This window comes from Heteronotia binoei, chromosome 18 (genome assembly GCF_032191835.1).
Source record: "Heteronotia binoei isolate CCM8104 ecotype False Entrance Well chromosome 18, APGP_CSIRO_Hbin_v1, whole genome shotgun sequence".
In the NCBI taxonomy this organism is placed as follows: Eukaryota; Metazoa; Chordata; class Lepidosauria; order Squamata; family Gekkonidae; genus Heteronotia; species Heteronotia binoei.
Genome location: NC_083240.1, coordinates 22,194,217 through 22,209,622, shown reverse-complemented (window position 1 = coordinate 22,209,622; position 15,406 = coordinate 22,194,217). Strand labels below are relative to the sequence as shown.

Here is a 15,406-nt window from a genome sequence, read left to right as displayed (position 1 = left end):
GCAGCCTCCCCAGAGCCAGGCAGGGACCACAGGGCCCAGATGTACTCTGCTGCAGCCTCCCTGGGGCCTGGCTGGCCAGCCAGAATTGCTGCAGGGCCTGGAAGTTACTGCCACAAATCAGTTTGCACTTGATTATCCCAGACGATGTGGCCTAATATGCTAATGAGTGTGTGACCTAATATGCTAATATTAGGGGATGTGATCTAATATGCTACTGAGTTCCTGCTGGGCTTTTTCTACAAAAAAGCCCAATATCTATGCATTTGCATGGGGCAGCGGAAGGGGTGTGTACGTGTGCCAGATTAGGCTCTCCCCAAATGACTTCAAATAGAAAAACAATTATTTGCATTAATTTTGCTGACCTGAATAATTCTCCCTCAGCGGAGCACTGTTTTTTAAGCTGATAATTTTTTATGGCCTGCGAATGATGTTATAAATATCCATATGGCCCTTGGCAGAAAAAAGGTTCCCCACCCCTAGTCTATAATCTTGCAGTTTCTTTTACTAGCTTTGAGGTCAGATCTGGTCACTGTCAGTTTTGACCTACTTAGAATATGACAGCTTTTTTCAAATAGAAAAAGTAATTTACACACACACAGACAGATACACACTTCCTTCAAGATGTAAGGTAATGTACCTAAATACCATGAATCCTGCCCACAAGGTCCCTGCGTTTTTCTTCCATATAAAACCAGCACTTACCCCTCTGTCACTGTACACAAAATATGGCCCTCAAATATATTCTCCATCTTGCAATCTCCTTATCTACACCTCATGTTCCTGCCATGGCCCCCCATTCTCTGTCATTGATGTAAAGCAACACAAGAATACTTCCCAAGTGTTCTAATATAAAAGACAGATTAGGATATGGTGTGTCAGAACAATGCATTGAGAGTCTTTGTGATGCAGCTCTTGTGAAATCGTTGCAGAGATGTGTGAAACAGCAACTTCTGTACCACTTATAAAACTATCCCATGACTAAGCAGTCAAGAAGAGGGAGGCCTCATTCAGTAGCAGTAGAATGGGACATTTAAAATAAACAAATTCTGTTTTCTTAGGCATTGTGCCTTTCAAAAAGCTTCATGATTTATTAGGTTAGAATTTATCAACAGGAAAAGACAGCATGCGCATCTCATAGACCTCATCTGCCAAAGGAGGAAAGTGACTCTTGTTTTCCTAAAACCTGGCAGAGGGAAATTAAAATGCTAAAAATAAAACTAGGAGGTAGCCGAAGTAAAACTAAATTACCCCAAATAGATACTGACACCGCATGTAAATTGCTATTGATTCGTAGGAGTCCAGTGCCGCAGAACTTTGGGGATTCAGAAATATTAATCATTGCCAAGTCCTGCTGCCTGGAAATGCTACACAACAGCTTGCCTGGTTCAGACTTTCCAAATGGGAGTTTTTAAAAAGGAGAGAAACAAAGGAAAAGAAAAGAAGCTTGCAATACTTCCAGGATTTGGTCTTAGATATTTGATAGCCATGCAAAACTTAACCTTAAAAGAAGTTACTCCTTTCCCTCTAGCCATACATTTTCCCCTAGAACACCCTGCAGTGCCCTCAGGATTCAGGCTCTGCCATGTACCATTGTGAGGAAACTGCCTTCATATCTGAGGTGCAGTTTCTGTAAAGAAGAAAGCCTTTTACAGTCAATACTCTCACAGAGGGGGTAGGAGAAGCACTTGGGGCTTGACCAGAACCACAAGGAAAGGGCAGCGGGAGGTGATGGCTCATAGCCAACAGTCCAGAGGCAGACAGGAAACCAACCAGGGAACCCTGATTTAGAATCCAGGTGCTTTCATCACTTGAAGGAAAACCTGCAGCCTGTTATTGGCAATTTGTGAAGGTCACCGTTATATGAACTGTTGCCTCCATGTGGGCTGTCATGATTTCTATGGCTCTTTGGGAGTCGCACAGTGCATCCACATGGAAGCACCAGCTGATAGCATAGATGTATCCAAGCAATCCCTGCAAGAGGCTGAGAATCCTTTGCAAGTGACAATATGGGGTTACTGAGGATCTCTGAACCAAAAATAAATGCCATTTTGTGGAAGGAGTGCCGCCAAGTCAGAGCATCAGTGGGGGATTCACCAGGAAACAGCACCAGTACTAAGGTGCAGAAAAGGTCCAAGATGAGTAGCCATGTTAGTTTGTCTGTAACAGTAGAAAAGAGCAAAAGTCCAGTAGCGCCTTAAGGACTAACAAATTTGTGGCAGGGTATGAGCTTTTGTGAGTCACTGCTCACTTCATCAGATGAAGACGTAAGATGAAGCTATCTGAAGATGCAAGTAGTAACTCAAGAAAGCTCATATCCTGCCACTAATTTTGTTAGTCTTTAAGCTCTACTGGACTCTTGCTCTTTTCTTTTTCTCCCTTCATTTTAGGCTCACAACAAACTATCATGAGGCTAAGCTGGGCTGAGAGAGAGTGACTGAGAGAGAGTCACCCAGAGAGTTCTTGGAAGAGTAAAGATTTGAACCTAGGTCTCCCAGATCCTAACCCAACACTAACCACCTCACTATACTGACTCCTTTCTGTCCTTGTCTCACCCTCAGTGGTGCTGCACAGGATTACCAGCCTGATTCTACACATTACTCAGAAGCCTCAGTGGAGTGGATCCAGACTAAATCTTCCACTGGCAGAGTGTTTCTTCCCTGTCTCATCCCCACACACACTGCAGCCCACTGATCACTATGAAATGCTATCTCTGGGGGATAGAGGGACAATGACAAATATCATGAGGGGTTTTGCAGCAGGAAGTGAGAAATAACAAAAAATTGCAAATTTACTCTGGATATCTGCATGGTGAGCATGCAGAGAGGATTTCAGCTTAAATATCCCCAATTTTCCCATACATGCAAGAAAAGTTACATAATAGCTGCTAACAGACCGGCAGTTTGGGGCAGAGTGGAGGTGTTCCAAATCAGGCTGGCTTGAAAAGAGTCATTCTGAAGCCTCCACATGCTCCCCAGCGAGGCTGGACTCCTCTTTTTGTCCCCCAATGGGTCAAGCGCTCATGTGCTCAAGTGCTATGGCTGTTTTGGGGTTTTTTTTAAAAGACAGGAGCAGCTTGTTGCAGCTTAGTGCCTACACACAGCTAAGTTGCTTTGCTTGCACCCTTCCCCATCCAGATGGCAAAGAGGCGACGGGCAGTAGAAGTGGCGACTGACTTTGGAAGTGGTGGTTTTTGAGCCACTCTGAGGAGCCTGGAGGATGAGGTGAGTACTGGACGGGTGGCAGATGTTGCCATTTGGAGGGATTTTTTGGGTTTTAGAGGAGTCTGAGTTGGTCCAAAGTGCCAGCCTGTTAGCAGCCTGTTAGAGCCAGTTTGGTGTCGTGGTTAAGTGTGCGGACTCTTATCTGGGAGAACCAGGTTTGATTCCCCACTCCTCCACTTGCACCTGCTAGCATGCCCTTGGGTCAGCCATAGCTCTGGCAGAGGTTGTCCTTGAAAGGGCAGCTGCTGTGAGAGCCCTCTCCAGCCCCACCCACCTCACAGGGTGTCTGTTGTGGGGGAGGAAGGTAAAGGAGATTGTGAGCCGCTCTGAGTCTCTTCGGAGTGGAGGGTGAGATATAAATCCAATAAATGAGGGTTCTGAGAAATCAACAATTTTCTGAAAATAAAAAATATTATAGATTGCCTGAGAAATAAAGAATTGGGTTGGGTTTTTTTTTTCAAATTTCCACATAACTTAACAAACCTGTTTGGAAATCTCCAAGATATGTCCTTCCCTCTTTCTTTTCTTGTTTTTTTGTATTTTTGTATGTGTGTGTGCTCTCTGCAAGAACTCCTAATTAATTTCCACAATTTTGTGTAGAAATGGCAAATTATTTCAGATTTTCTGTGATGTGACTGTACTTCACAGGCATTTCATTTATTTATTTTTTACAAAATACACACTAATGACTACCAGCTCCATTGTGGATTAGATGGCCAATTAAAAAAAACTGTAAGCAAACAAATGTGATTACAAGAAAACATCAAGGAGAGCATATCACAAAATGTACTTTGTTAATTTATCTTGATGTGGCATTTAGTTTTTAATTAGTTTTAATAATACTCAAGTTCATGCATTAGCATATTTTCTAACAACAATCAAAAAGGAACAGCCACAGCAGTTTCAGCACCATAAGTCCATCTGCATGAGTGGAAAGCACACTGCAAGCTTTGGGTGTTTTTCTGGCAATTCTTATTTCTGTTTTATGACACTGTCAACACTGTCAGTCCATCTGCATTTGAATGGAAAACACACAGCAAATGTGGGGTGTTTTTATTACCCTGACAATATTAACCGGAAGACAGATTACTCTAAGAGATGTTGTCCTTCGAGGGCAGGTTTGCAGCATCCGGCAGCACAATGGAACATGCAATTCCCCAGATGCTAAGAGTGCCTATCTCATGATTTCTTGATTGCATAAAGTTGCAATTCTGGGCTTTTTCTTAGTTATCACTTTCTAGGCAATCTCCCCTGATTTCACGATAAGCAGATGTGATAAGAAACAATAATCCATGATAAAAGATCTGGGATACAATCTCATAATAGCTGCTGTTCATCACATAGGCTTGTATGTGGCTAGAGGCAGGCAATTAAAGAATACAGATCACCACAGGGCCTCCAGCCTCCCCTATCTCAGCCACCCCAGCTATGGACACACCCTGCTTTTTACCCATTCTCTCACTTCCAGGTTTTCTTGCTCCTCTCAAAAGTTTCCCCATGGCCTTTGTTTCCCTTGGGCTCCTTTTCTCTCAGAACCCCTGCCTCCCCCCACACCGTTTTTCTAAACTATTGCATTCCCATTGCTAAGCCAGTAGGAATCAGAGACCCACCTGCCTGTCCCATCCTTCCATGACATTAGGACAGACCAGCCAATTTACCACCACCCCCCCCCCCCAGTTCCCTAGTGCACTACAATCTAGACATCATTACGTCACCCCACAAACTAAACCACGAACTCAAATAAGAAGACTCTCCATACACACCAGACACACATTCTTGAAACTAAGAGAACCTTGGGAAGGAAGCTGAAGATGATCTTGGAGACCCAGATTCAAATCCCCACTGTGCCATGAAGCTCTATGAGTGTCCTTGCAACAATTACACTTTCTCAACCTTACCTGCTCCACAGAGTTTTTGTGGGGACAAAATGGAGAAGGGGAGATGGATACCTGCCTCTTTTAGTTCTATGGACAAAGAGCATACATATACATACATACATAAATAAATGGCTCTGACCTGCACATCAAAACAGGGAATGTTCCAACCCTTGTTTCAGTTTCTTTCAATCCACAGTCACTGCAGGCTGAGAAAACTTAGTGGCAGCAATTCAGAACTTTTCCACTAGTTATATAATTTAGATACAGCAGGTGCTCTCCTACTGAATTATATCTTCTTCCCTAAGGAGATTGCAACTGATATGAAGGTCTACAGAAGCTTTAACTGAGGCATTTTATCTGAGATGAGGCATTCTCACATGCAAATCACTGTTCTATGCCACAGGCATCAAGTGGTGAACATGCACTCATGGCCAATCCCTAAGTTTGAAAAGCCTTCCACTCCAGCACACTGGGACAAATCACCAAGATAGTTGCAGAGTATCCTTCCTTGGAGATTTATAACACAAGATTGCTTGAGTTTCTTTTAAAGATGTTTCAGGCAAAGGACAGAAAGCTGGAACAGATTATTGCCTCTACCTCAGTCAATTTTAGTAGCCATACAGCTAAGCAGGGTACAACACCCAAGAAGAGAGAGGCAGATAGTTTAGAAAAACAAGTTAATGTGGGGGGAGGCAGGGGGGTTCTTTGCAGAGAAAGGCAATAACAAACTACTCATCTCTTGCCTCAAAAACCCCATAAGGTAGAATTTCATGGGGTCATCATGAGTCATTTGTGACATGATGACATGCTTTACTTTCATTTCTACACCCCTCCCCCCAACATTCCAAGATAACCAGAGGAGAGCCTATCTTCTGAAGCAACATGGAGCAGGGCCTCCTCATTAGCAGCACCTTTCTTGCAAAGACCTTGCTCTCAGAAGCCCTGTCAAGCTCAGTTGCTCCTTTTCAAAGGCTGGTTAAGACCTTCCCACTTAAACATGCATTTGATACTTTTTTCCTCTCTCAAATGGCAGCTGCTGTGTTGTTTTTTAGATATTTTAATTGGTGTTGTTTTTTTAAAAAAATATGTTAATTTATGTTAATTTTAATTGGACTTTTAATTGTACTGAAAGCTACCCAAGGAACCCTTGTGAGGCAAGTCAGTGGGGAACAGGTTTTTGGTTTTTTCAAAAAAAAATACAAATAAAATAAATTCTATGACCTACAATTCAACAGGGATCATTCCACATCGTACTATGCATCATTTTATTAAGAAACTCTATGAACTGTCAGCAGCACAATTCATTTTTATTAATTTTCTCAAACAAAATTAGTAGCAGGGAAAAAAAACACCAACATAAAGAATAGGAGAATGTTCCAGTCCAGTGCAGGATCAATGTCATTAATTCTTTAATACCAAGAGGCCTGTTTGTATGAACTCAGCATTAAACTGCAGCAATTAATTTCAATATATTATATATATTCCAAAGCAAATTCAAACAAGTAATTTAAGGTCCTCGAACAGCAATTGTGCATACAACACACACACACCATTTTTTCCTCCTCCTGGGACATTATGCTTTCAAGTATAAGCACACAGGAGCAGCATATTATAATATTAATGGAAATATTGCTATTTTTGTGCCTTGCCTTTAGCAGACTAAACAAGGCCTCCCAATTTTAAAAGGGAGGAAAGAAGAAAACCCCTTTTGCAAATACACCCATAATCAAATGCATGAATGGTGGCGTTACGTCTATTCCCCTGACTTTGCACAATGACTTTGGCTCATTCGATAGGCTTGCCTTGGCACAGGCTCGAGGATGATGATCTCCCACTTTAATGATATAGCTCAAGCTCTCTGGTCAGGAAATGGCATTTCCCCAAGAGCACTGCACTGGCTGCTGTCAGACAGGCATAGGGAAGGGAGAAGGAGAGAAATTCTTCACCCAGTGAAAATGCTCTGCAGGAATTGCTCTGGCCATCAGAATCAACAGGAGACTGGTGTCAGAATTCCCTGGGTTGTGCACTGACACCACCTCATGGTTACCCTCCCCCCTCCCAGCAGCCCAATGGTTCTTCCTGGCCTGGTTATAAATGCTTCTGTGCCAAGCTTGGATAACAGCCAACATCTGGACTTCTTTGCATTCCTTCCTAGCTGCTAGCCAACTATCTCTCTCTGTCCACTCTCTAATCTCTTGGCCTATTGTTTACTTGTCCTATTCCTCTTGAGTCAAACTCCTTCTCCAAAGTTGCCCCTTCATCTGCAATATTCTCATTTCCGTAGGCTCCATAGAGGCTTAGCCTCAGCCCTGCCAGTGCTGGCAATACAGTAGCCAGAATGAGATGGCTGGGCTTCAGCTTTGCCCCACCTGGACCCCATCTTTCTTTAATGTCTTGATAACAAGGTCACATGGAAAGTTCTTGCATCAATTTTTGCTCCACCCCAGGGGCAAGTCGATCCCCTCCCCCTCCAATTCTGTTATCCAAGTACTACCAGAGTGGCAAAAAAGTCAGCCTTGCAGAAGCAGAAAATCATGCCTCAGTTGATCAATTGGCTCATAATAGTTAACCTGGAGGTGGGGAAGGAAGGCTTGGGCAACTCATCACATTCCCAGTTAGAGTTGTAACTATTTCTATGGCTTCTGTACTCTTGTTTTTTTAATGATTCAGCTGCATTGTTTTACTTTGTGAGCTGCCCCAAGCAGGTCTCTGGAGAGGTGAAACATACATTTTCTAAATAAATAAGCAAACAGATATTGAAGCGGTGGCAGAATTACACAATTGCTCTGGTGAGGCAACCATCTCAATGATCCTGATGAACTCAGGGAAGAAACCAGGCCAAGAAAGGAAGAAAACCTAGTGTTAGGATAAGCTGTTGCCAACAGTTTGGAATAACGTGTTCAAGGAGGCAATAGGTGGCCAGGCCTGGCAAGAACCAATGAGACAAGAGTGCAGCTGACATTATGGGGTTTAGAAAGATCCCCCAAAATCCTCTGTAGAGCTGACCCCAATCTTTTATAAAGTGTGTTTATTTCCTATAGGAACCAGTGGCAACCTCTCCAGCAGCCATCTTAACTACACTGTCTCCTGGATCTTCATCCCAGACTCCACCAGGATGCAAATGGCCTCTTCTCCAAACAGTAACTCTTTATTAACTATATAATCCTTCTGTATACTCTTTACTACAGAAGTATGTCACTGATGCCCAGTACAAGGTGTGTACAAGAACGGATCTGCCCAGAAGGTCACTCACCTCAAGGACGGAGAGCTCCAGCAGACTCTGAGCAAGCACAAAACCCATCCAACCAAGAATTAACTAGGTGCCACTCAATGGGCTGTTATCTGCCTTCTTATGAAATAGGATGGACCATAAACTCATATATGGGCTATAAGCTTATACGTAGACATATATAAGCACATTTAAAATAAATGGACCATGCGACAGGCAGAAAGGCTGATGCAGAAATTCTTACAGAATCTAAAAAAGGCAAGATGGGTCTCCTTGTATTTGACATCAGGCCTACCTTCCCTACAGTTATGAATTATTAAACACTAGGAAAACTGATTTGTTCTTTCTTGCTACAATCAAGAGCAATTTTTGTGTTTTACTACACTCCCCCCCCCATGCTAAGGAATACAACACCAACAGCTTGTTAAAAATAGTGCTTACTTTGTGTTAAATATGCATACATGGACTAGGGGATGCCAACCTCCAGGTGGTGGCTGGAGATCTCCTAGGATTGCCAAGTCTCCTCATTACTCTGATGGGGGAATTTGGGGGGCATTCTGAGGTTGGGTGGGGACATAACACAACATCATGTGATGTGCTGATGTTTGGTGTAGTGGCTAAGTGTGTGGACTCTTATCTGGGAGAACCGGATTTGATTTCCCACTCCTCCACGTGCACCTGCTGGAATGGCCTTGGGTCAGCCATAGCTATCACAGAGGTTGTCCTTGAAAGGGCAGCTGCTGTGAGAGCCCTCTCCAGCCCCAGACACCTCACAGGGTGTCTGTTGTGGGGGAGGAAGGTAAAGGAGATTGTGAGCCGCTCTGAGACTCTTCGGAGTGGAGGGCGGGATATAAATCCAATATCTTCTTCTTTACCTTCTTCACCCAGAAGTGACATCATCATGTAAGTGATGGCAGGGGGATGCTCTGGTTTTTGGGTGAAACTCTATGGTAAATTCACCTTCCAACCATAGAGTTTTGTCCAAAAACCAGAGCATCACCATGCAACATCCCTGCTGCAATGATATCACTTCTGGGTGATATCACCATGTCAGTATGTCACATGACAATGTCCATGTTTAGGGGTGGGGTTTCCCCACCAGCCAGCTGGTCCACAGCAGGGAGAAGCCCCTGAAACCAGGAGATCACCTACTCGGACATGGATACTGGCAACCCAAAGATCTCCTGGTATTACAACTGATCTCCAAGTGACAGAGATCAGTTCACCTGGAGAAAAATGACCACTTTGAAAAGTAGACTCTATGGCATTACTCCCCATTGAAGTCCCTCCTCTCCTCAAACCCCACCATCCTCAGACTCCACCCTCAAAATCTCCAGGTCTTTCACACCCCAGAGCTGGCAACCCTGAGGTGGACTGCAAAGGGAAAAAAATCTGATCACATGTTGGTCTCATCCTCCTCATGCCCTCCCTTCTTTGCAAAACGTACTTTTATGTGTGTGTGTGTGTGTGCTTTGATTGTTGTTGTCGTCTGCAGCCTGGTACAACTCAGTGAAGGAGCTTTCATATCATCAAGGCCAAGCCTGGACAAACACAACAGGTTTGGAAAATTCACTGGGGAGCTGTGCCAGAATCCCCTCTTAAAACCATGTCTTTAAATAGAAGACTTCACACATCACAAGCATAATGTGCTCAGTTATTTTTGCCTTCTTGAAATGTGTTCAGGTTTGGCAACAGTTGTAGAGATGGAAACAGTCACCCTCCCCAGTGAGTGTGATCTTGGGATTCCACTCAACCAATTCTCATTTATTTTGAATGAATTAGAGCTGAAATTAATTTGCTCCCTGAAATTCTACTAAAAAAATTATCCACAGCAAATTATGATACTGAACATTCATCACAGTCGCTGCACATTTGATTATTTCCCAAACATTCACTGACTAAGTGAGATCTAATTTCAGTACCAGAGAGTTCAAATGCAGCTATATTTTGGAATTGTGCCATATTTGATTGAAGAGATGGAGTGGCTTGTGTTTTTTGACAGGTGATGGTTTAGGAGGCTTCATATTTGACACCTGCTCAAATCACAAGAGATGCCAGCAAGTCAAAGCCTGTATTGGAAAGCCCAGTTATGGGACACTGAAGACCACCAAACAGAGCAGGCTGTGCTTTTGAAAAACTGTGAGTAGAAATATAAAGCACCCAAGAATGTAAGGCTAAAAATGCCATACTCACGTTTCATATGTGACTGTTTACCAAATATCAAAAACTTTGCATACGTTTCCTTCTGTTCTGTTTCCTTTTATGCCACATATAGTCAAAAGGAGAGAGTTGATGTCCCATCCCCAAAACATGTTAGCTGGCCTATGGATGTAAAACTACTTTCCATGCTAAGCAGCCATATTCTCTACTTGTCATTTGGATAAAAATAAATTCTAGAAAGAGGTACCTTTTGCAGCTTCCCTGAGCAACTCAAAACCAGGCATGCTCCTTAAAATTCATGTTGCTTTTCAAATAACTTTAAAAACAACCCCAAGCAAGCAAACACAAATTTTCCACGTTTCTTAGTGCCACTAAAAATGTCAACATTTTCAAGTGAGAGAATACTTGCAAATTCCCCTCTCTTTTCCCTTGGCTTACAACAGTCAGGAAAATTACAGAGCTAGGATAGATGAAAGATAATGCAACATCAGTCATGGAAAACAACAACAACAACATGTCTTCTCATGGCTCGTTTTTCTTGGAGAGGGAGAATTTAGACTAGTTAATATATTTATTGGCCACTTTTCTCCCTAACGGAACCCAAAGCGGTGTACAACACATAAAAATACCATTAAAACACCATAAGAGAGACACAATTTAACTGTATCTCAGGGCTGGTCTAGAATTCAATGCACTAGTTGTTCAGGGCCACAGGACATAAGTTATAAGTTAAAAGCTAAGGGCCTTTGGTTCTTTCCCATTGGCTTGCATCTAAGGGCTTCACCTCCCCCATCCAAGATATAGAGCTGAGACAGAAAGAGCAAATGAAGGTGCAGCTAAGCTGACAGCAGTTCTCCTTCCAAATTCCCCTCCCTGCAAAACCTTAACCCAGTAAGCAAAAGAGCAGGGGTAGATACATTTTAGACAGTCAATATGCCCCTCCTTCTAATCCTGGAAGGTTTTAGTTGTGTTTGATTGCTGGTCCAAAGGTTTGCAACAACTGAGAATGGCACAGAGATGAACAGACAACACCCCTTCACTCAGCCAAGCCCTCCGAATCTATCCTCCCCAACAGATATAATTAAACGTTAAGCCATTGGGCTAAAACTTTTTTTAACCTGTCAAGACTGCAGACGGTCTGGTTTTAATCAATCTGATTTCATTCAATAAAATACTCATTAAGTCAATTAATGAGACTTTGGTGTCACGAGCTATCAAGCATGACTCTGTGGGCTGTTGGTTCCCCCCACTACCACACTTTTGCCTTCACTTGGTGACCAATGAATTGATTTAGCAAGTCAAGTAAAATCAGGGGGAAAATAAATCAATGGACATTTTCACAAGGCGAGCTATTTGGAATGTTACCTGGTTTTAGGGGATGTCGTTAGCCATTCTTCATGCTTTTCGAATGTTATTAGATACGCGGCAATTTCCTGGAAGAGGAAAGGAAAAAAAGCTGGTTTTAGAAACTTTGTGCGTTCAAGCAGCTCAGTGCCTCCAAACGCATTTTTTGGAGATCAAGTCTGCAGCAGGTCTTGAACTGCCTAACTACACAGAGGTCAAGAAGGAAGTCTGCTAGCACACCAAAGGACAGCAGCCACGCCACCCAAGATAGCCTTCTTGCAGTGACATGCCAGAGTGATATCATTGAACATTCCTACCAATAATAGTTCTGGGCCCCTAAACAAATGTTATCTTTGGGTCCCATTCCTGCTACTAAACCCCAAGCCAAATATTACAGGAAAACAAATCACATGACTTGTCCAACTTCATGGACCTTTGAGTAATCAGGGCCCCTGGAATTTCTCCCCTACATCTGACCCAGGCAGGGTTTGCATCCTGCCCCTTGAGCCCTCTTCTATGAAAACCACTGCTTTAAATCCTCAGAATTATTTTTTTTAAAAAAACAACACTTTTGTTTAGATAGAACAAGAACTAAAATGCTGCAATGGTTGTACAGCTCACATTAAGGTCACTGATTCACTTACATGGTTTAAGATATATGTAAAATAGTACCATATGCATTCAATGTCAATTTCAACCAACTGCAGTATAAATTCGCAATAATAAAGTCCATACACAAAATCCTTTGAGGACAACACTGTGCAACAAAAAGATGTAGTATTGTCTCAATATAAAGTGAACAAGTCCCACAGGATGCAATCATGTCTTAATGGGTACACAAACATATCTGAGTCCCTTGTAGCAAAGATTCTCCAGGATTCCAAATGGTCAAAACACCCTATACTCAAGTAGAAGAGGTTTCTTCAGCCTTCATAAGGACCATGAAATCAATAACGGAACCAAAGCTCTAGACTATTCAGCCTGATAGAACCTTATGGATAATTTGAAATGCATTAGGCAATAGTTGAATATGAAAAGAAGTAACTCTATAGTGTCAGGCTAAATAGTCTAAGACTTTGGTTCCATTGTTAATATCATGGTCCTGCTACTCTGGAATAGGGCGTTTTGACCATTTGAAATCCTGGAGAATCTTTGCTACAAGGGACTCAGATACATTTGTGTACCTATTGGGACATCATTGCACCCTATGGGACTTGCTCACTCTATATTGAGACAATACTACATCTTTTTGTTGCACTGTGTTGTCCTTAAAGGATTTTGTGTATGGACTTCAATATTGTGGATTTGTATTACTGTTAAATCAAATTGGCATTTAATGCATATGGTACTATTCCATAATGTTTTTCCTATTAGACCTTTTTAGTTCATCATGGTCCTATAGATATTGTTATTTAAGATATACGTTAGCAGCTTAATCAACTGTGGTTTCATTTGATTAATCTTTTAATGCCAGTTTTAACCAGCAATGGCAAATGTTAACTAGCAAGCTAAGAGTTCACAGAATGCTGCTTGAACAGTTTTAGGCTATTTTGGTTCTTGTGCCTTTATGGTAATAAGAAATGTATGTGTGGGTGGGAGAAAGATGTGGCAAATGATGTGGCAACTCCCTTGGAGTAACTCATAGGTCTGGGTAACTAATTAACATAGTTAAATAGTTACAATGCAGGTGATGAAGTAAGTTACTTCAATCTGTATTCATCTAGCCCTGCTTCTCTGCAAATAGCAGATAAATGAACTTGGGGGAGAAATTATCAGAAATTAGTCTTTGTGCTGATGTGCTTTCAAATTTGCAAACACTTTGATCAGATCTAAAGTCTTAACCTGCCATCAAGCAAGACATGAAGCAAAGATTTTTTTTTCTACTGCAGGAACTGTCCCAGTCAAGACAGGCACAATGACAGTTCTTTGGAATTTAAAGTCATGCCAGCTAAAGCAGAAAGATGACAAAGCCATGGCTTCCTCTACAAAGCTAATTAAGTATATATTCATCCAACCTTATGACATGCAATTAGAATGACCAGCCTTATCACTTTTCAGTTCATATTGCAGGGGATAGTCTATAAAGCCATAAACAGCGTGGGTTGATTATACCACCTCTGGCATTGGATTGCAAATACCAGGAAACTTCAGCCCCAGGTTTTATAAAATAGATCAGGAACAGTTCTTTAAATGTGGCCCAGGGGTGGCCAACAGTAGCTCTCCAGATGCTTTTTGCCTACAATTCCCATCAGCTCCAGCCAGCATGGCCAATGGCTGGGGCTGATGGGAGTTGTAGGCAAAAAACATCTGGAGAGCTACCATTGGCCACCCCTGAAATATGCCATCTACATTCCAAGTCAGCAGCACAAAGGCACACACAGAGACATTCACACTAGGTGCCTTTCAATTTCCTCTGTCATAAGGAACGTTGACTGGATCAGGGAAATGGTTCATTTAGTTCTGCACACTGTTCTACTCAGTGGTAACCAGATGCCCCAAAGGATCTAACAAGCAGGGGCATGGAGATCAAAGTCTCTCTGGGTTGTTGTCTCCTTGTAGCGAGTATTATAAGGCACACTGCTTTTGAAGATCAATGTTCTTTATGGCTAGCTAACAGCTTGGCTAAACCTATCACCCAAGAATATGTCTAGTTCCCTTTAAAGCCATATTAGCTACATCTTGTAGCAGCAAATTCTGAAATTAATTGCATTTTGTGTGATATATATCAGTAGATACCCTGTACTACTACCCAACAACTTAACTGCTCAACCTGAGTTCTGATATATGGGAGGGGTTTTTTAGTCTACTTTCTTCACACCATTCATAACTTTATAAGCTATTATGTCCCTTTTCTTCTAAACTAAAGAAGCCTAAACTTTACAATCTTCTCACTTCAGGAAAGTTTTCCATCTCCTTGATCATTTTATTTGCCTTTCTTTGCACCCTTTTTGCATTCATTTTGAGACACTGTAAATATCCCATATACAGCTGAACCACAGATGTGTGCAAGGACATTACAATACTGGCTGTTTTGTTTTCTGGTCAACGTCCTCATAATTTTTAGCACAGAATTTGTTTTTTATCACAACTATGATACCACCGCAACATTTTCACTAAGCTACCCACCAGGATCCCAAGAGCTTTTTTCTGCTCAGTAACTGACAGAGTTCAGACCAGCTCAGCGTACAGAAGAAAGATTTTCTTGTCTCACTGCACATCACTTTATGTGCATTAAGTGTAGTCATGTCGCTTCCGACTTATGGCAACCCTATGAATTAATGACATCTTATTGTTAACAACTTTGCTCAGCTCTTGCAAACGGAGGGCCATGGCTTGTCTCACTAAGTCAATCCATTTTGTGGTGGGGTCTTCCTCTTTTCCTACTGCCCTCAACGTTTCCTGGTATTATTGTCTTTTCCGGTGTATCTTTTCTTCTCATGATGTGACCAAAGTACAATAGCCTCAGTTTAGTTACTATAGTTTCTAGAGAGAATTCAGGCTTAATTTGGTATAGAACCCTCTCACTTTATACTACTTATATGATCTTTTTTTAGCCTTAAAATGGCCAGATGGAT

The 15,406-nt window shown here is 42.1% G+C and overlaps 1 protein-coding gene across 7 annotated transcripts in view; it reads right to left on the bottom strand.

Annotated features, from left to right (window-relative positions):
- The window catches only part of CAMTA1 (calmodulin binding transcription activator 1), an 898,374-nt gene that overhangs the window by 616,344 nt on the left and 266,624 nt on the right, over positions 1-15,406 (bottom strand). For all 7 annotated transcript variants that reach the window (XM_060259691.1, XM_060259693.1, XM_060259694.1 and 4 more), the window contains exon 3: positions 11,853-11,920. In XM_060259691.1, the coding sequence (XP_060115674.1) occupies positions 11,853-11,920 (68 nt within the window). The remainder of the gene's footprint in view (positions 1-11,852; positions 11,921-15,406) is intronic.